Source organism: Bidens hawaiensis, unplaced genomic scaffold, assembly GCF_021521415.1.
Source record: "Bidens hawaiensis isolate Kalapana, Puna unplaced genomic scaffold, B.hawaiensis_p1.1 tig00010569_1, whole genome shotgun sequence".
NCBI lineage: Eukaryota > Viridiplantae > Streptophyta > Magnoliopsida > Asterales > Asteraceae > Bidens > Bidens hawaiensis.
In genome coordinates, this window is record NW_027491807.1 from 819440 (window position 1) to 839298 (window position 19859).

Sequence of the window (19859 nt, forward strand, 5' to 3'; positions counted from 1 at the left end):
CATCAATACCCGTTGATTTGGTGAATTACCCATTGCAATTCTCAACCATATTTCTTACTATATTATTTTTTGTAATGTTTTTATTACTCTAGTAAATAAAATAAGAAATACTAAAAATATAGTGAAATTAATAGATTATTCTCTAAAGTTGAGCTGTGTATGAGCTACTCGAGATCGGCTTATGAAAACGCTCGATCAAACCGGCTCGGGAGCCTAAACGAGCATGTCATTCATAAAATTTTTAATACAAACACACACACACATATATATATATATAGGATATACATACATACGTACATATATATAATATATATATTATTAATTAATATATCTAAAGATATGAAAAAATAACTAAATAATATATATTATGATATATATTAAAAATTATAATTGAGAAAATATATAAAAACAATTATAAATAAACGAAAATTAATTAATAAATAGTAAATGAACCAAACTCAAACTTTAAAACTACTCACGAGCTCGAGCTTTGTGAAAACTAAACAAGCCGAGTTCGAGCCTAGTCGAGCTCAACTCGTTTACACCCCCAGATTTAAGCATCGAGTCGTGTGTCACATAATACCATACATCTCTTATACCCGCAAAAACTATTGAAACTAATCACATACCTAAATACTCGTCCTGGTACCTATTCCTGGTTTGGTAACATGACATGAAAAGTTTTAATAATATAAAGTATTTAAGTGTAACTAACAAACTCATGATGAGTTTAGGTACGGTACAATTGTTAACATCTGCAAACCAACGGTGTTGATAACACACAGTCCTTCGCATCTCCAGCGTCCGATCACTCTTCCCGCCACCAATTTTATTCATTTATTTTCATCACAAACCGTTACAATTTTCCCTCTTTAAGTAAGTCCAACAATAAACTTATTATTATTATTATTATTATTATTATTATTATTACTACGCGGAGGTGGAGGAGGTGATGGAGAAGAGAGGGAAGGGGAATAATCTCGAGTATTTGGTTAAGTGGAAGGATGGTTGGGATAACGAGTGGATCAAGGCTCCGTTGATTGCGGAGGATTTGATTAAGGATTTTGAAGATGGGTTGGAATACGCTGAGGCGGAGTGTGTGGTAGGGAGACGGGATGGGGAGGAAGGGAAGAGTGAGTCTTTAGTTAAGTGGACGGATATAGAAGAAGCGACCTGGGAACCAGAAGAAAATGTGGATCCCGAGTTGATAAAGGAGTTTGAAAGTAGTGGTCGTGAAGGAGCCGGAGTCGGTTCCTGCATGACTACGTTATCTAGTAATGAAACGGGTTGACAGATCGACGTGTTTTAATACCGTTGTTTTTTTGAAATTAGAATTACAAGAGTGGGATATTAGATTAATTGAATTTTGTGGTATTTTGTTAGTTACATGATAAAAGATTTGGATGGAAGCAACAAGTGTATTAAGGGTTGCTCTACTTTTTAACTGTCGTTAAATGATTTTTTGTGAAGATGATATTATTTTTAGTAGGTTAATCCAAAAATTCAAAATGGAGCAATTTTACATGATAAACCAAATAAATAAGTCCAAAATGTTCTATGAAAATACCTATTAAATGGATAGGTTGAGTATTGGGCCTTCAATTCTGAAATTACCGTATTCGAAAGAACGAATTCATTTGCAATTTGATTAAACGTACGTTTTTCTAGATTATAAACTTTTTTCTAAAGTACGTGCTCGGCTAGTGAGTCGTTTTTACAAGCTCAAGTTCTGCTCAATTATTAATTTTTGAGTAATTCATATACACTTTTTTATTGTTTTTACGAGCCTAAGCTTGGCTCGAGCTCGTGTGTGATACCTTAAACGACTCAAAGCTTGGCTCGATCTTGGCTTTGCAATGTGAAATTAATTCATAGGCGTCCAAAGGGCCTAAATTGTCTTCCGGTACTAGGCTCGTTGAGATGAACGATCGATTGAACCTAGGGTTTTGAAACTGTTATGGCGGATGCTCCGGCGAGTCCTGGCGGTAGAAGTCATGAGAGTGGCGGCGATCTGAGCCCTAGGTCATCGAATGTTCGGGAGCAGGACCGGTTTCTGCCGATTGCGAATATTAGTCGGATTATGAAGAAAGGATTGCCTGCTAATGGTAAGATTGCTAAGGAGACTGTTCAGGAGTGTGTTTCTGAGTTCATCAGCTTCGTTACCAGCGAGTGAGTATGATATGATATGAGTCAAACCTGTGTTGTTATTGATTAATTTGTTTGTGTTGGTTTAATTAGAAGAACGAAGACGAAGTTTGTTTAAAATATTCATTCAAATCTTGGTTTTGAAAAGCGTGCTGTATGCGCATCGAAGTGCAAAATGACACAAAGCGATGGCCTTGTCGCTTTTTCCTACGCAAGGCAACCAAAGTCCAAGAGCGCATGCCTCTTGTACACGGGTTATTTTTATGCTTCAGAATCTTGTATCACATGCTTTTTAGATTGTACATGTAGGTAGTTTTATATGCTGAATTCTATATAAAGCTTATCTATAGCTAAATGTTGGGTAGGGGATGCTAAAAACCTGTGAGATATATAATAAAAATTGTATAAAAACCTTGTGCCTCGAGTATGAAAGTTGGTGCGCTTTGGGCTTTGGTTTTTGAACCCGTCGCTTTTGTTGGCTTCTTGCTTTTTAAAGCCAAGGTTCAAAGTTTATTTATACTGGTTTTAATTTGAAATCAGTTTGATTTTTATGTATTGAAAACCTTTGTTTAGATATATTTGTTTAGTTTTGAAAGGTTTGATGTAATAATGATGGTCTTTTTTTTTTACTTTTTTTGGAAATCCGCTATGAATGTTAACCCTTGTTGGTTTCTTTTTGTTCATTTATGTTTGTGAACCGTTTGTATAGAATATTAATGATTTAACGGGCGAACACAAACAAACACACTCATTTCTTAACGAACCGACACAAACAAGAAAATTTGTTCGTTTGTTTAAAGTTAAATGAATGAACACGAACAAGTGTTTGGTTTGTTTACAGGCCTAATCTAGTGAATTTGGTTGTAGGGCAAGTGATAAGTGTCAAAGGGAAAAGAGGAAGACTGTTAATGGTGACGATCTTCTATGGGCAATGGCTACTTTAGGGTTTGAAGATTATATCGAGCCTCTAAAGTCATACTTAAATAGATACAGAGAGGTAACCTTTTGAAATCTGAAGCCATATAATTATATAAATGATTAATTGCTTTTTGTATAAGTAGTTACTAATGGATTAATGTTTGTATATCTTTATGCGTGTGATCGAATTGCTCGTGCAGATGGAGGTCAGTTAAGTTCTGTTATACATCTTAACCATAGTAATTAATAATTAACTGATGTTTATTTTGCCTGTAATTGATGTATATAAAAGGGTGACACTAAAGGATCTGGAAAGGGCCAAGAAGGATCTTCCAAGAAAGATGGACAGGTGATTAGTTATTCGTTCGGTGTTTGGCATAATCATATAATCAAATGTTTGGTAGATTTGTGAGTATATGAGGAGTTAATAATGGCTATAAAGATTATATTTTTTTTGAAAAAGGAGGTGCTTTTGAGTAGACGGTTAAACAAAATGTTAGATTATGCTGCGGCTGGTATTAAACTAGCTATAAAAAACTAACATTAAAAGTTGATTATGAGAGTTGCCTAATTCCGTATATTCTTTTTGTTATGACAGTTTGGACATCAAACTCAGTATCCTCAGGGTCTAAACTATGCAAACTCACAGGTAGATTGTTGTCTGGAGTTATCTTTATGTATTTATTGCGGTTGTTCCACTTCTATAAACTTATCAAAAAGAAATTTCATTTCTAATTAAGTAATCATGCATGAAGTTTATTTTTGATAAGTTTATGGAACAATCGTAGCTCGTAAGCAACACTTTGCCAACAAAAGATAATCATTAATTGCGAGAAGTGTTTGTATTGGTAGCCTTTAAATTCAACGGCGGAGGTTAAAGAAAAAGGAGTTCGAAACTTCGAATACAGTAAAGATCGATGCTTTTAGGAAAAAAAAAGAGAGTTGGAATCCACTATATATGCAAAAGATAGATTATTTTTAACCTTTATATTTAAACGGGTAGTTAACAAGTTGTAAACGTGCTGCTAATCAACTTAGTGGTTTGTAAAGTGGGCTATACGGGTCATAAACGGGTTAGCGGGTCAACTTGTTTAATTAATGGGGTTAAACATGTCAACCCGTTTATTTTAACATGTTAGATATGACAACCAAAAAACATGATTATTTACGTGTCGTGTTTTGGGTCATGCCGAAAATTGCCACCTATATCATCTCGTGTTGTGTTTTAAACATCTTATATGCGTCAATCCATCTCAAAAAGTACAATGTTTAACTTGACACAGTTTATCAGATATGAACCACATAAGCACTTGTATGCAATACTCATATGATGTAGTGTGAGAGAAAGAAAGAGACAGTAATGTGGTTACAACACTTTTATTAAATGTCTGTCTAGGTTATATTAAGTCTTTGACTAATGATTTCTTTGTTGACCTGTTAGTTGTTGTAGAATAGTAATTTGATTAGTTTCTCAATCATTTCAGGCTCAACCTCAACATATGATGGTCCCCATGCAACGCACAGAGTAGTGTTTACTTCCTGGTTCTGGTAACAGGCGCTTGATTATTATTATTAAATTTATTATTATTATTATTTTAGTTGCAAGGTTGTGTGTATTCTTGTCGGGTATGTATACAATGTTCAATCGAAATAGGCTTAAATTTCGAATACTAAGAAAAATTCTTTGTGTTTATTTATACATGTGCAATATGCTTGAATCACTATTGTAACTTGTAAGGATTTTCATTGTTATTAATAATGCAATTGAAAGATATATATTTTGATAATTTTTAATTATTCTTTCTGTTACATTCAAGGAATACCCTCTGTGATCATTACTTTGTATATATTTGAACCTAGTAAGTTTTTTGATGTTATAAGTTTCTGATGCCTCCGCAACCGTCCAACTCTACCACTATCACCGCAGCTGCCACTAACTCTATCTTGATCATAGGCTGGGGCGTGTGTAGAGAGTTTGGTTCAGCTGTTGACCAGTTGTATTCACTATTCTCAACAAAATGGCACTTAATAGCAGTTTGATTAATGTTGTAGTAATTATCTTTGTCAATGTTGGAATTCATAACATCGGGACGTCCTTGGTTGTCGGGTCAGACTGGTTTAATAGGTGTTCTTTCCCCTTAGCTGTCAAGTTCGTTTCATATATGCGAATAAAAAATATTGAAGCGCCTTCTCTAGATATATCAAAAACAACATAACCATACTGAAGTTTTACATTTTTGTGTTCTGATGAGTTCTAATGTTGAGAAAAGACCACAGTTTTATACCAGATGATACAGACAATATACACATGTTCGAATCATAATAAGCACGCAAACCTGTTTTGAACTCGAATTCAAGGGTACATTCTCTGTTTGGATTTTGTTTGGTTGTTCATTTGTATGATAGAACTTGATTCACCTTTACCACTTTCATCATGACTCATTTTCTTTTGCATGCTGATTTCCATCTTTAATGCATTCAACTTCCCTTTTATATCCATAACTTCAGGAGACACCAAAATAATATCTTCCGCGCCTCTTGAAACACCACTACACGATTTTGCTTTCGCCTTCACACTTGATTGTTTTCTAGACGGTTTAGAAGTGGTAGTAGTAGTTTTCTGTGAAACCGGTTTCAACCCTGTATTAACTGTTGCAACTGTTTTCGGCGATAACACCCTTCCCATTTTTGAATCGTTTGGGCTCCTGGTTTCTGAACGCGATGCTGCCGGCTGACTAGTCAAAGTTGACTTTTGGTTGACCTTACAAGTTGACAATGACGATGATGATTCAGATAACAGCGAAGGATGAGAAAGAACAGGTGGTGGTTTAATCTTCAAGCTGATGCTGGATTGTGTTTTCGGGATTAATACAACGGCGGGTTTACTAATTTTCCATTCATCACTTTTGCTTGCAGTGTTTTCTAATGGTTTCTCATTCACCGAGGATCCACGAGGAACACTGTTACTCCTTTTAGACTGTTGGTTTTTAGAAAATGTTGGAGATGATGATACTGGACTAGAAGGCAATGTTCTTGATACACCAATATTATTATTAGCCGGTGTCACTTTATTCTTCATTGTTTTACATTCATCGTGTTTTCTCGCATTGGTTGTTAATGGCTTCTCATTGTTCACTGAGGTTCTACGAGGAGCACTACTACTTCTTTTGGACCGTTGATTGACTGAAAATGTTGTTGACGACGACGATCCTGATGACCCTGGACTATGGGTACTAACCGGGCCCACTTTATTTACGGTTGCTGATGGTTTCTCATTGTTCACCGAGGATCTACGAGGAGCACTACTACTTCTTTTTGACCGTTGATTGACTGAAAACGTTGTTGATGATGATCCTTGACTAGGCGGTGTCCGTGCCAGACGGGTACTAATTGGGCTCCCTTTATTCGTTGTTTTCTCATTGTTTCTTCTTGCATTGACTGCTGATGGTTTCTCATTATTTATTGAGGATCTACGAGGAGCGCTGCTACTTCTTTTTGACTGTTGATTTACTGAAAATGTTGTTGTTGATGATGATCCTGGTGACCCTGGACTAGCAACCGGGATCGATTTATTCATTGCTGTTTTCCATTCATTGTTTTTTCTTGCATTGGTGGTTGATGGTTTCTCACTGTTCACCGAGGATCTACGAGGAGCGCTGCTACTTCTGTTTGACCGTTGGTTGACTGAAATCGTCGATGATGATGACCCTGGACTAGTAGGCAGGGTTCGTGACATACGAGTACTAACCGGGCCCAGGCCCACTTTATTTACTGTCGTTTTCTCGTTTTTTCTTGCATTGGTTGCTGATGGTTTCTCGTTATTTATTGAGGATCTACGGGGCGCACTGCTACTTCTTTTTGGCCGTTGTTTAACTGAAAACATTGAAGACGACGATGATCCCGATGAATCTGGACTAGCAGTCGGTGTTCTTGATACACGAGTGTTAACTGGCACCACTTTATTCTTTGTTGTCATCCCAACCGATGTTTTGGATGGTGAATCGCCTTTGGCTATATTAAGCTTGGAACTCGTGCTGCTTCTTGCAGGAGATTTAACTTTCTTCCCGCCAGAACCACCACACGAAAGAGGTGATTTAGCTAGCGGTTCTGTCTTGACCGGTGATGAAGAAGATGACGGTGCAGTTGATTTTGTCTTTACCGGTTTCTTCTTTCCTGATGTTTCAGTGGCTTTTTGAGTTGAAGCTTCAATTTCTTGGAACAATATAGCTTCCAGATTTTCAATCTCTTCAATCTTTTGTAACTCGTGATCTACGTCATCATCGCCACCTCCTTCGATCATGTTTGACAACTCCTCAGCATCAAGAAAACCTGAATAAAACAGAATAATATAGAAATGATGTCACAGAATATAAATACACAGTTAGTTAATCATAGGCATATAGCATATATACATACCATCACTGGTGAAAAAGTCTCGATTCCATGAAAAACTTCTGCGCATGTTGATCGTATCTTCTCTCGACTCTAGTTCTGTTTGTTCATCGCTGCGTGCCATATTAACTGCTTCTGCTAGAAAGAATTCAAAACCCTAACAATTAATAATATATATCTATAGATTTTAAAGTTTAACGCAGGATTTACCCGATATTAGTCCTTACGTGATTGTTGTTACGAATTCCATATGAGACGGAATGAATATGTAATAATATTAAGAACATATAAACGACGATTACCTGAGAATACATGAAGGTTTATTATAAAAGGTGCGTCGAAGATGAAGAAACAACGATTACAGGATCATCGATGAACGGCATTTGATGATTGTTCCAACGGGTGGGTCATTTCTAGATCCGAAATACGAAGAAATGACCCAATTGATTTGGAATTAGAGCTGAGAAGTGGAAAGCCCTAATTTCACATATGGTTGTTTGTTTGGCGGAAAAATAACGGTATTTTGTAATCTTTAAATTACAATGTTAGTCCTTTGTCTTTATATAATGTACTAATGGTACTTTCAATACAAGGTGTGGTATGTTTTTTTTGTTTAGTTACTTGTAAAAGAAATATTTATATTGATTAAGTTGAAAGAATCTAACAAAAGCGTTATATATAAATAAATAAATATCATTTGATAATAAAAATAAGGTGTGTTGGTTTTTATTAATCACAACTATCATCATTTGGTCGTTGTCGGTTCCAACTAAGGAGTTGGCTGCTGACGATCACATCTTTATAGCGTGTTTGTTCTCAACAATCTGCGACAAACATAATCCTAACGTTGTTACTTGCAGGTCACCGGAGAAATTCTTTGGGCAGGAAAAGTCACATTTGTTGCCGGAAAACTCAACCTAAACACCACCATCACTTGAGCACCATCAACCGATTCCGACAATGTTCTAGGAATTCAGCGACCTCAATAAATTTTTTTTACTAGAAAAATATTCCTAAACGTCCGATCTAGGGTTACAAAGATGTTTGGGACAAAAATGTTGAGTTTTCCCGCCAAAAACGTTAATCCGGAAACTCCAACTAACGAGGTTAGAATTGTTGGGAACAAATATGATAAAAGATGGGTCTGTTATCAGCCAATTCGTTAGTTAGGACCGGCATCGACAAAAAGATGATAGTTGATGTTAATGAAAACCAATGCACCTAAAAACATCGATAGAATCATGATTTACCTATTCGTAACAGGATATAAAGAAGATTATTGATATAATTTGAAACAAGATTTGTAATTCAATCTTATAGCTTAATAAATTGTGCTTCATACCAGATCTATACTCGTCTAAGTACTTTTTAGGGGGTAATACCGACCCAAATTATCTTATTAATTAGTTTGACTTCTAATGCTAAGACTTGCTCGTCGGTTTAGGTTATGTATAATTTCTAAGGTTAAAGGGGTTATCAAAAGTTACAACCAAATTGCATTCATAATAGGCTATTAGATACATAAATACTCGGGATTCAGGTTCACGGATACATTCATAATAGGCTATTAGATACATAAATACTCGGTGATGGTGCCAACAATCTCAAGGCAACAATAAATAAAAATTGTTGTAGATCGATTAGGATTCCCTAGCATGTTTATTTGTTGTAGCCTGGTTTTTCGTCTTGTGCAGCTAAACCCATCTTAAACTTAACAGATAAGGCGAAACCAGCTGATGGAGGGCTTTAACGAGCAAGAAAACGATTGCGTGTATCAGACTTGTAACGATTATGTAAATGCAGCTAAAAACACATCATACTACTATTTATATAACTTTTTAAAAACAGTTTTGGTAAGTTAATCAGGCAGGTATGAAGTTACCATCCAATTGATGTATTAATTTGAATACAAAGATGGCCTACACATGAGCTCATGTTATCAAGTCACAACAACATTTGAAAACCAAGTCATATGCTTAGCACGCACAAAAGAAAGCGAGATTTAATGTAGCAAAAACGAAGACGAAAAATAGTTGTAGCAAACTCAAAAATGTAGCATTTAAGACTTAAAGAGTTGCATATGAAGTATCAAAATTACTAACTAGAAAGACTTAAGACCTTGGTTTCTCTTTCTTCTCCTTAAAGAGAGCCAAAAGCGAAACACCGGATACCTTTACAACCTTAAACCGTACTCCGGGAATATCTCCCACTGCATGTCCTTTCCTTCCAAATCCCGCAATCAACACTTCATCCTGTCACATAAAACAACCAAAAGTCAACATCTAAACCATCAAAAATCTCATCTTTATTATACAAGTTGAATAAAGTAATAAGGATTTAGGAATTACAAAACGATATTTTAAGATTATATTTGATATACTAACTATTAGTTTAATATACTTGAAATAAAATATCTCACATGAATTACTACATTAAAAATATATTTTTATTACTGTATACGAAGGGGTGAAATATGTGGCACAAACAGTTGTTTATTAGATAAAAAAGCACTCACATTTTCTTCAATGTAGTTCAAGCAACCATCATTGGGAACGAAGGCTGCAATCTTCTTTCCGTTCTTGATTAACTGAACTCTGGCACACTTTCGGATAGCAGAGTTGGGCTGTTTGGCTTCAATACCACTGCAATGATGGTTATCAAATTGTAAACTAAAATGTAACAGGTGAAAATTGAAATAGAGAATATGGAGTGTTTGTTTACATCTTCTCTAGAACAATGCCTTTGGCGTGAGAAGAACCTGCAAATGGCTTCTTCCACTCGTTACCGAGATGAGACTTCTTGTATGACTTGTCAGCCCACCTTTGCCTCCTGCGGTGGGACTTCAGCTTGCGACCCGCTCCCATTCCATGAGTTTTCCTAAAATAAACAAAAAATTCGGTTATGCATAAATCAAAACATGTGATCAGTTTACTTTAGCATTTAACGTAGCCGTTAAATTGCTAATCTTACTTTAACGTTTGTTACCGTTTAAACACTTTTTTTTATTTTTTTAAATAGTATTATAAATTAAGTGAATTATATTTTTAACTCATAGATTTACCTTAAACTTTAACTAACCGCTAATTCAGTTTATACTAATAGATACCAACTTGATAAGATTTCGAACAAGTTTATTCAGTTTTAAAATTGTTGAACTCACGGAATTCGATTCAGCAAACACAACTAAGAATACATTATGTGAATCATGCTACAGACTAATAGTGCAAACGAGCTCGAATCGATAAAAAGTTTATTTGAGCACGAGCCAAGCCAGAGTCTCAAATAAAGCTCGTTAATTTATCAAGCCCAAGCTCGAGCCAATTTCACACTGCAAGGCCGAGCTTTGGCTCTTTATAACTTTTCTCAAAATATACAAATATAAATAAAAATATATACATATATTAATTAATATTTAGCAAACAAGCCTGCTGTGGTAAGTCAAAACGAGCCGAGCTCGGCTCGTTTACACCCCTAGTTTAGTAACTTAAAAATCCAAGAATACAAGAAAGTTTACAGCTTCAATTGACATTTATGGCTTCTTAGGTCACAAGAGCAGAAATATTTATGGTTTTCAATTTGATCATCATTATATAACATAACAAATCTAAATAAGTTTAGAATAATTAGTAAGAATGCAAGAAATGGAATAAAGTTTGCTCATTTAATCCAACCATGAAACTAATAAGAATAATATAAATCAAGATTATTATTAAACTAATAAAGCACTAGTAATAACAATAAACAAACCCTAAATACACATTCAATCAACAGTTGTTAATAGAAGACTATAGATTAGATTACTTACCCCATGTTTGCCTGAAGAAGATGTGCTAACCAACCTGCAAACTGGAACAAAAACCCTAGTTTTTGGAACGGCGATTAACTGGTTTTTTGCTTGCTTATATCAGATCATATGGGCCAATTCTGGGCTTTTGCTGTCAGTGCTTGAGGTAACCTTCTATTGGGCCGTTTTTCTTTTAATTTTTGAATCACTGGATCCTGAATGACATACACAAAGTGTTTTAACCGTTTAGACTGTTTAATCCAGAGGTGCACACAGAAAGTCAGAAACCGGTTAACCAGTTTCTAACGGGTTTGTACCCGATTTCGTAACCGGTTACTAACCAATCCTAACCGCCGGTTAGTATCCGGTTTATATTATTGATTTTAAAACCGGTTAACAGAATTTTATCATTTTTTTATTAAAAATCGGGTTTTTCCGGTTATTAACCGGTCTGGTCTAACCGGTCAAAACCAGTTACTACCTGACCCGGAAAACCGGTCTAACCGGTTAATTCCTGCAAAAAAAAAACAGTTAGCATATTAACCGGTTAATGGTTAACCAGATAACCGATTTATGCACCTCTAGTTTAATTAGGTCGGTACTACCCGGTTCTCAAGCACAAAAACCCTAACCAGTATAACCTATTTCGGGTATAACCGAACGGTAAATAACAGGGAAAAACCGTTTAAAAAAATAATTAAAAAATCTAAAACCGGTTTTGTAACCGGTTATTAACCGGTTCTGGGGCCAAAATGAATAGCCGGTTACTAGCCGGCAGTTTTATTCGGGTATAAACTGCTTAGAGAGTTACCGGTTGGTTAAGAGAATCGGGTACTAATCGGGTACAAATCGGTTAACTGGTTAGGCTGTGCATCTCTAATCCAAATCCGAAACCGATCCAGAAACCAGTTTAGGTTAATCTGATTTGATTCGTCTGTTTGAAATCGGTTTCGGAATACATATACTTAGAATCTGGTTTTGAGACCGGGTTTGGGGTTGAAACCGGTTTTGAATATGGCTTGAAACGAATATAAATGGTTTTTTTTAGAAACCGGTGCATAAAATGATCCAGTTAGGGCGAATCGGTTTTAACTTTGTTCGACTTTCTAACGGGTTCATTTTGGGCCAAAACCGGTTATGTGCACGCCTAGACAGCAATAGTTACAATGTTGTTGGTACAAGTGTTAGTGTTCAAACCTAAGCAACAATAGTGTTATGTTTGTATACTAAACAGTTTAGACAAGTGTTTTAAGTGGTAGCCGTTTCACTCAATGATCACGGGGATGGTCTTTCACCGAGCATTTACTATGCGTATATATTATCACACGTTGTATACTTTTAATTGTAATAAATATTGGTAGCGCCGATTTTGAATACTAAGAACGACTTTTTCACATTTCGATCGATCATTTTCAATTTTGAATACTAAGAACTTGCATATACTAGTCCGTCCAGTTATAAAAACATTGTCAGCAATATTTAACCTGTCCTGTTATACATTGTTTGTTAGCAGAATTTGCATGCATATTTGAAAACCTATCAGTTATTTAAAACAATGCCATACAGGTTATCTCAAGTAACAAATCGTATCGGTTAATCACAGCATGTGACCAGAAAACTTGAAGAATATTATTACAAATCATTGCATTCTCCATCAAATTTGATCAGCTGATCACAACGTACAGCAGGTCAAAGTCAAAGTTAAAAGTCAAACTCACACTAAAGTTCAACACTTTAACTTCCTATACATAACCCTGCCTCCATTACACAAAACTAAAATCCTAAAAGTAACAAAAGCCTCGTTCATCCCTTGAACTCCAAGCAACAACCTTGATCATCAATCTTTACAAACAAAAAAAAAAAAAAATCATTAAAACACACACACCAAAATAATCAAATATTTCAAGATTTTGATCAAGAATTAACAAACATTACCTGCTAAACATCTTGAATTACTTCTGGCTCTTCTTCAACAAAACTCCAATCTTCTTCAACATGTTACCATTCTTTTTCTTGGGTGATTCATCTTCCATGTCTTCGGAAAGAGGCGAGTTCAACCTCCCGCCAATCGTGTGGGAATCAAGAGACCCTGTTCTTTCCATATACTTCCCATTATTATTCGCGCCTGAAAGCATGGAAGCAGCCGCCTCTGCCGCCTTCCGCCACTGATCCAACTGCACTTTCAGCCGCCTCAGCTCGGTTTCCATTTCTGCATTTGCAGCCTGAGCCAAATCCAGTTGTTCGGTTACCCTCGCCACTTTTTTACTGCTTTTATCGGCCTCTTCAGTCAAATAGTTTACTTTCATAACCGCCTCTTTCTCAGCAATTCTTGCAGCTTCTGCAGATGCGACCGCTTCATTATCCACTTGACACTTTTCCATTTTCAATCTTTCGTTTTCCTCTGTAATGTACTTCAACTCGGTTTCTTTTTCAAACACGACTCGTTTCATATTCTCCAAATCCGCCTCCAGTTTCTTGAAATCTGTGGCATCGTTGGTGTCTTTTTCGGTTATTAATTCGGTTTTCTCGAGTTTTTCGTTCAAATGCTTGTTTTCTTCTGATATGTTGTGAAGCTTTTCTTCTTTCTCCGCTAGTTTCGCCTTCATATCTTCCAATTCCGCCTCCAAGATTGAAACTTTTTCGTACGATTCTGTTCCCGAATGTTCAGTCTCTTTCACTGTGAGCTTTTCATTCAAGTTCTTGTTCTCTTCCGATACCTTTTGAAGTTTTTCTTCTTTTTCGACTAATTTCGCCTTCAACTCTTCCAACTCGGCTTTTGAGTTCTCCAAACTTGCCTCCAAGATTAAAACTTTTTCGGAAGATTCGGTTCCTATTTGTTCAGTGTCTTTTACTGCTGTTATCTTGATTGTCTCGAGCTTTTCTTTCAAGTTATTGTTTTCTTCTGATATGTTTTGAAGCTTCTCTTCTTTCTCCACTAGTTTCGCCTTCAAATCTTTCAGTTCGGCTTTTGAATTCTCCAAATTTGCCTCCAAGATTGAAACTTTTTCGTATGATTCCGTTCCTTTTTGTTCAGTCTCTTTTTCTGTAAGCTTTTCATTCAAGTTCTTGTTTTCTTCTGATATCTTTTGAAGCTTTTCTTCTTTCTCCACCAGCTTCACCTTCAAATCTTCCAACTCGGCTCTTAAATTTTCCAAATTTGCCTCCAAGATTGAAACTTTTTGGCAAGATTCGGTTCTTGCTTGTTCCACAAGCTCATACGCACCTCGAATCTGCAAAGTGCTTTGAATATACTCTTCCTGGTATCTCTTTTCAGCCCCCTCAAGTTCCGCCCGTAGCTTTTCCACCTCCGTTTTATTATCTTCCAGTAAATCAACTTGAGATTTAGATTTCTCCAACTCCATGGTTAAAGATTCATAAGCTTCCAAAGCTTTTACCTTTTCCAACTTTAAAGTCTCTTCAGTTGACTTCAGGGTTTCCAACTGTTCTCGGGTTTGACTCGCGGTTTCTAAAGCTTTAGCTTCAGAATCTTGTGAATCTTTCAACTGGAGTTTGAGCTCTTCGACTATAGCAAGAGTATCAGATAATTCTAGCTTTGATTTCATCATCTCACCGTGAGCAGCTTCTGCATATTTAGCTTGATTAGCTTCAGAATCCGCCACCTTTTCAAGCTGACACTTAAGTTTTTGAACCTCGTTCATGGCAGCAGTTAAGGCGGCAGAGTCCATTGAGTGGTGTTTCTTGACTGCCTCGAGTTCAGATTCCCAGGCCCGGTCCCGGTCTTGAGAGATCTTTCTGAGTTCTTGAATCCGGGATTCTTCAGAAGCGGAAATCTCGTCAAGCTGGCGTTTCGATTCTTGGAGCTTTTCTGATATTTCAACAAGCTGTTTTTTGGCCTCTTCGGCTTCTTCGTGGGCCCGTTTCTTGCTTGATTCTGATTGGCTAAGTTGGTCCTTGGCTTTCTTTAGTTCCTCTTGAAGATTAGCAAGCTGAGTTTCTAGCTCTGAAACTTTGCCCGGACGTTGTTTCTGCGTATTTTACATAACAAGTTGGTATGGGTCATTTTATGTGCAGACTGAACGGGTCAGGTTGAAGCTAACAAATGTGTTAATTGTTATTTGAAACAATATCATTACGATAAACATCTATGATCTATGCATATACGTAAATGTACTTATGATATTCGTATAATTCCATGCATTAAATATATACCTTTATTTTCTAGGGGTGTGTGCATGAAACCGACATAACTGAACCAAAGTAACCGAAGCCAACCCAAAACCGAATTTCCGGTTATGTTTCGGATTTGCAAGTACCAAAAACAAAAAAATTCAAACAGTACTCGTGAAAACCTTAGCATCGACTTTTTTATATTGAATTAAAGAATCATAATTTTTATATTAAAAGAAATTATTAAATTGTGTAGACGAAAAAATTTAAGTCCAAATGTGTAATGGTCAATTAATAAATAACTAACATCAAATTTTAGGCCCAATGCTTCATGCCCAGATTCATTATTTTGGGCTTTTCCCCAAATATTTCAAGCCCAAAATGACAGAACTCATAAAACGAACCAAACCCGTTGTTTAAACTGAAAAAACCAAAATCAAACGGTTTTCAAAACATGTTGCACAGTCACCTCTGAAAAAAAAAGTCAAATGCTTGTTTTAGCGGTATTATACCTCAGACGTCGGAGTACGAGGTGACCGACGGTCAACTTTTGGACTTCTGCCTTTAGGTGTTTTGGTCAAAGGACTTTGAGACGAAGAGTTGTCTGCTTCTGTTCCTGAAGTTTTGAGCTGCCTAGCGGTTTTCGGTGTCCTCTGTGGCACCTCCAAGGTTGCAGCTCTGTATATAAATCAAAATTATTTACACGTAGATTAATATACAGCAGTTAACAAATTATATAACTTTGCATTCTAAATGCATGTGTTTATAGAACTAAAAAAAAGATGACTGAAGATCAAAAACAATCCGCAACAATAACCAGGGGCAAAATGGTAATTTTACACTCGAAACATTTTCCAAAAATTGTCAGGAGGGTGATTTTAATTTTCAAGCACATGAATAACTATGGACCATTTGTTGCAAAAAAGTGAAGAAATTAAAGGTTTTCATCCAAAAACTAATGAGTGGGCAGCAGAAAACAGGGCCCCTTATTAATTAATATCCAAAGACACCACTCTGCAGGGTCAAAACATACTGTTACTCTTTAAATTTAATAAAAGCAACCAACTTTCATAATTTTCCTAAAATCCCATCTCACATTTGAAAAAAAAAACATAATTTATGCTATTTTAAAGATCATAAATGAATCTTGAAACAAAAAAAAAATATAAAAGATTATAAGAATTAAGAGTTCATACCTTGTCTTTGGAGTTTGCATTGTCTATTTGTCTATTTTACCCTTGAGTAAAAGCAATCCTTTAAAAAGGCCCACTTGTTGACCCACAGTTCCTATAATGGTTTGCAGAGGAATGCTTGGGTCAGAAAGAAAGATTTGTTTATATATATATGTATGCAAATTGCAGTGCATATATGAAAGTATACCAACAGATGATGTCATCAAGGTAACCATAACTTTAATCAATGTCAAAAAAAGGAAAACAAAACACAATCCTTCAAAGAAACTCCAAACTCCATAAGAACTAACCTCACTCCCAACAACCAAACTAACACCACAAAAGAAAGGTAACGCTTTATAAAATAAAAGTGTCTTAAAAATATTATCAAAGGGTATATATAGCATTTAAATAGCAGTTGATCTTTTTCTTGGAATATGTTGGATTCGAACCTGAGACCTCTGCTAGAAGGAAACCGGCGGTTATAAACCGTTTTGAAAATTAAAAAAGGATTCTCTTTTATTATTTTGGAAACAATTAGGTTGGATTTGCATGATCAAAAACTGATTCTTGTTGTTGGATGAAGTCATGAAGGACAAATAAGGAAAAAGGATGTAACAATAGAAAGAAAGATAGATATTATTATACAAAACAATCTTTTTGCTTTTTCCCTCTTTAGCTTCATTTTCACTCTTCATATGTTTATGATGTATATAAAAACATAATTATTTACACAACATCATATGAAAACATTATAAAAAAAACAGTTATTTTTCTGAAATTTACCTAAAAGTAACTCATCTCACATAAAGATGTCAACTTTGTCAACAAATCCTTATGAATTTAGTCAAGTATCAAGTTTGACCACAAAAGTCAAAGAATATATCTAATGTTTAAAAGACAGGAACTGTTATGAAAAGCATTATCAATAAAACTGTTAATTTCTGAAATTTACCTAAAAGTAACTCATCTCACATAAAGATGTCAACTTTGTCAACAAATCCTTATGAATTTAGTCAAGTATCAAGTTTGACCACAAAAGTCAAAGAATATATCTAATGTTTAATAGACAGGAACTGTTATGAAAAACATTATCAATAAAACTGTTAATTTCTGAAATTTACCTAAAAGTAACTCATCTCACATAAAGATGTCAACTTTGTCAACAAATCCTTATGAATTTAGTCAAGTATCAAGTTTGACCACAAAAGTCAAAGAATATATCTAATGTTTAAAAGACAGGAACTGTGATGGAAATTATTATTATCCAAATAACTTCAAACACCATGATTAAAAGCCTTTTCTCAACCACGGGTTGGCTCGGTACCCGGTAACCGACCCGGATCCAGTTTCTATAAAATGTATGTAATAATGTACTCAATCCGGTAAACTTAATCGGTCAAAAGTAGATGTACACATTTGTGAAAATCAAGATAAACATAGCAAAACGTTATGTTTGATTTAAAAGAGGAAACAATAACAGTATCTTGAAGCCTTCATATGCATCCAGATATGGTACTCTTCTGTACTGATAACTAAAGTCCAATTTTGTGTCTTAAAAATCTAATTTTTCAATTTAATATTATAATCTGCTAGATATTTTCTTGTATTCAGTTTCAAAAATGTTAATTTCTGATTTTTCCAAATCAAACAATCTCCCAAAAATCCAAAAAACAGAACACTCACAGGCTGACACAAAGACACAATAATAGGGTATGAACCAAGCATTTATTTTGACTGGAGAGTCAAACAAGCTGCTGCATTCAAGTTTTCTTGATAATCGGTTTAACTGTTTAATGCAGTCTTGAAATACACATAAAAATATTAGTAACAAATACTTAATAAATATTATATTTTTGTTCAAAATTTTCTACAAAATATAATAATATCATATTTTGAAGCAATTAGATCTCTACCAAATAGATTCTCTGAGGCACACAGAAGCATGTTGAACTATTATTTCATTTAACAAAATAATAATTTCATAAAAAAATAAGAAATATAGCAAACTAAAACCATGCAAATGCAGGTAAATAACAGCTAATTAAACTACAAAAATACCCAAAATAAAAAAAAATCCAAAATTTCAAGCATCCTAGATAGCAAAAAAAAACAAATTCATGTTCTGCAACAGTAATGTTTGACCAAACATAAAAATCAAAACTTTCCCAGAAAAAAAACCAAAATCTTGCAGCAAAATAGCTAAGCAAACCAAACAAAACATGAAAACACTACAAAAAGGAAAAAAAGGATTACATTTTTGCAAATGTAACTGCAAGAAACACCTTGTGAGCTCTTAAAATGCAGGTTATGACTATAAAGTTTCAAACTTTTCATACCCAGATGAAAAAGATGTAACAAAAATGAGAAATAAGTGGAGTTACCTGAGGAATTAAAGCTGAAAGTTAGTGGTCTGCAAGTGTAAATAAACCCTAATATTAAGGAAGATGAAGATGGAGGATGTGTTTATCTTTCTTTGTGTTGCAGTTCCCGAGTTAAGTGGTTTTCTCTCTCTGATGAGAGGGAAAAAGAGTGTTTGTAATTGTGTGAAATAATAATAATAATAATAATAATAATATATAAATAATTTTCTTAACGTGTGATAGTGGTAGAAAGTCTTGGTTATTCAATAAAGACGACGTTAGGATACTGGTTCGTGTTATATATAGGTGGAAAATATTTCAAACGTTATATATATATATATATATATATATATATATGTAGATATCATAAGAATTAGTTACCTTGTTCTATGTAAATCATGAGATGTAAGAAAAATATGTATAAATGATTCAATGGGAAATTGTTATACAAATTATTGAATTGTTTAACAACAGCCATACTAAAAAAAACACAAAATCAGTTATAGATAATTAATTATGGTCAAAATCGGTTTTTAAGGCATTTAAAAGGAAATAGTTGGTTATTATTATAGAAAACATTAATTAATGCGGTTATGATTCTTATTAAAAAAATTAATTAGTTAATTATGTGACAATTCTGTATATGAAAATCGGATGACTTGGAAGCATATGCGGAGTGCGGACATGCTAGTTGAGGGCCATATGGATATTTCTGATCTTCAGTTTAATCTGAGAGCGTTCAGGTTTTACAACTATTAGGCCTTTGAGCGATGAATTTTCTCCCGGTATTGATGATAATTTGAGAACGTGTGTATGACTGGGTTAGTACGTGCATATATGTAACAATTGTTGGATGTTAAATACATAATAACTTTTTAAATAAACAAATTACAAATGTGGTTTTCTTGATTTGAGTTAAAACAGGTGCACGCGCTCTTTGACTCACGCGCTTAGTGC

At 34.9% G+C, this 19859-nt stretch overlaps 3 protein-coding genes across 4 annotated transcripts; 1 reads left to right on the forward strand and 2 right to left on the reverse strand.

Moving 5' to 3' along the window:
* The first annotated feature begins 1923 nt into the window (after positions 1 to 1923).
* LOC143535629 (nuclear transcription factor Y subunit B-8-like) lies at positions 1924 to 6441 on the forward strand. 2 transcript variants are annotated; one of them, XM_077029839.1, is made up of 7 exons: positions 1924 to 2169; positions 3013 to 3269; positions 3356 to 3412; positions 3662 to 3712; positions 4548 to 4611; positions 5572 to 5883; positions 5980 to 6441. In XM_077029839.1, exons 1-2 carry the CDS (start codon positions 1958 to 1960, stop codon positions 3152 to 3154), a joined length of 354 nt encoding a protein of 117 aa, XP_076885954.1. In that variant the 5' UTR covers positions 1924 to 1957; the 3' UTR covers positions 3155 to 3269; positions 3356 to 3412; positions 3662 to 3712; positions 4548 to 4611; positions 5572 to 5883; positions 5980 to 6441. The 2 variants fall into 2 exon arrangements, with proteins under 2 accessions (XP_076885954.1, XP_076885953.1); XM_077029838.1 differs by lacking the exons at positions 5572 to 5883; positions 5980 to 6441 and having other exon boundaries at positions 4548 to 4850.
* Positions 6442 to 9484: 3043 nt separating this feature from the next.
* On the reverse strand, positions 9485 to 11388 carry LOC143535581 (small ribosomal subunit protein uS12). The gene is made up of 4 exons (XM_077029798.1): positions 11261 to 11388; positions 10177 to 10332; positions 9971 to 10097; positions 9485 to 9707 (listed from the first exon to the last, which is right to left on the reverse strand). Exons 1-4 carry the CDS (start codon positions 11263 to 11265, stop codon positions 9567 to 9569), a joined length of 429 nt encoding a protein of 142 aa, XP_076885913.1. The 5' UTR covers positions 11266 to 11388; the 3' UTR covers positions 9485 to 9566.
* Positions 11389 to 12726: 1338 nt separating this feature from the next.
* On the reverse strand, positions 12727 to 19055 carry LOC143535631 (interactor of constitutive active ROPs 2, chloroplastic-like). The gene is made up of 5 exons (XM_077029840.1): positions 18924 to 19055; positions 16564 to 16654; positions 15880 to 16045; positions 13175 to 15225; positions 12727 to 13081 (listed from the first exon to the last, which is right to left on the reverse strand). Exons 2-4 carry the CDS (start codon positions 16581 to 16583, stop codon positions 13192 to 13194), a joined length of 2220 nt encoding a protein of 739 aa, XP_076885955.1. The 5' UTR covers positions 16584 to 16654; positions 18924 to 19055; the 3' UTR covers positions 12727 to 13081; positions 13175 to 13191.
* Between the last annotated feature and the right edge of the window lie 804 nt (positions 19056 to 19859).

Bases quoted from the DNA above. Each gene is read 5' to 3' on its own strand.
- LOC143535629 (XM_077029839.1), top strand. From the start codon at position 1,958: ATGGCGGATGCTCCGGCGAGTCCTGGCGGTAGAAGTCATGAGAGTGGC. The intron at 2,170-3,012 runs GTGAGTATGATA...ATTTGGTTGTAG, and splicing joins ATCAGCTTCGTTACCAGCGA to GGCAAGTGATAAGTGTCAAA.
- LOC143535581 (XM_077029798.1), bottom strand. The intron at 10,098-10,176 runs GTAAACAAACAC...CCATCATTGCAG, and splicing joins GGCATTGTTCTAGAGAAGAT to TGGTATTGAAGCCAAACAGC. The intron at 9,708-9,970 runs GTGAGTGCTTTT...TTTATGTGACAG, and splicing joins TGAACTACATTGAAGAAAAT to GATGAAGTGTTGATTGCGGG.
- LOC143535631 (XM_077029840.1), bottom strand. From the start codon at position 16,583: ATGCAAACTCCAAAGACAAG. The intron at 16,046-16,563 runs GTATGAACTCTT...ATTTATATACAG, and splicing joins ATGCAAACTCCAAAGACAAG to AGCTGCAACCTTGGAGGTGC. The intron at 15,226-15,879 runs GTATAATACCGC...TAAAATACGCAG, and splicing joins CTCGTACTCCGACGTCTGAG to AAACAACGTCCGGGCAAAGT.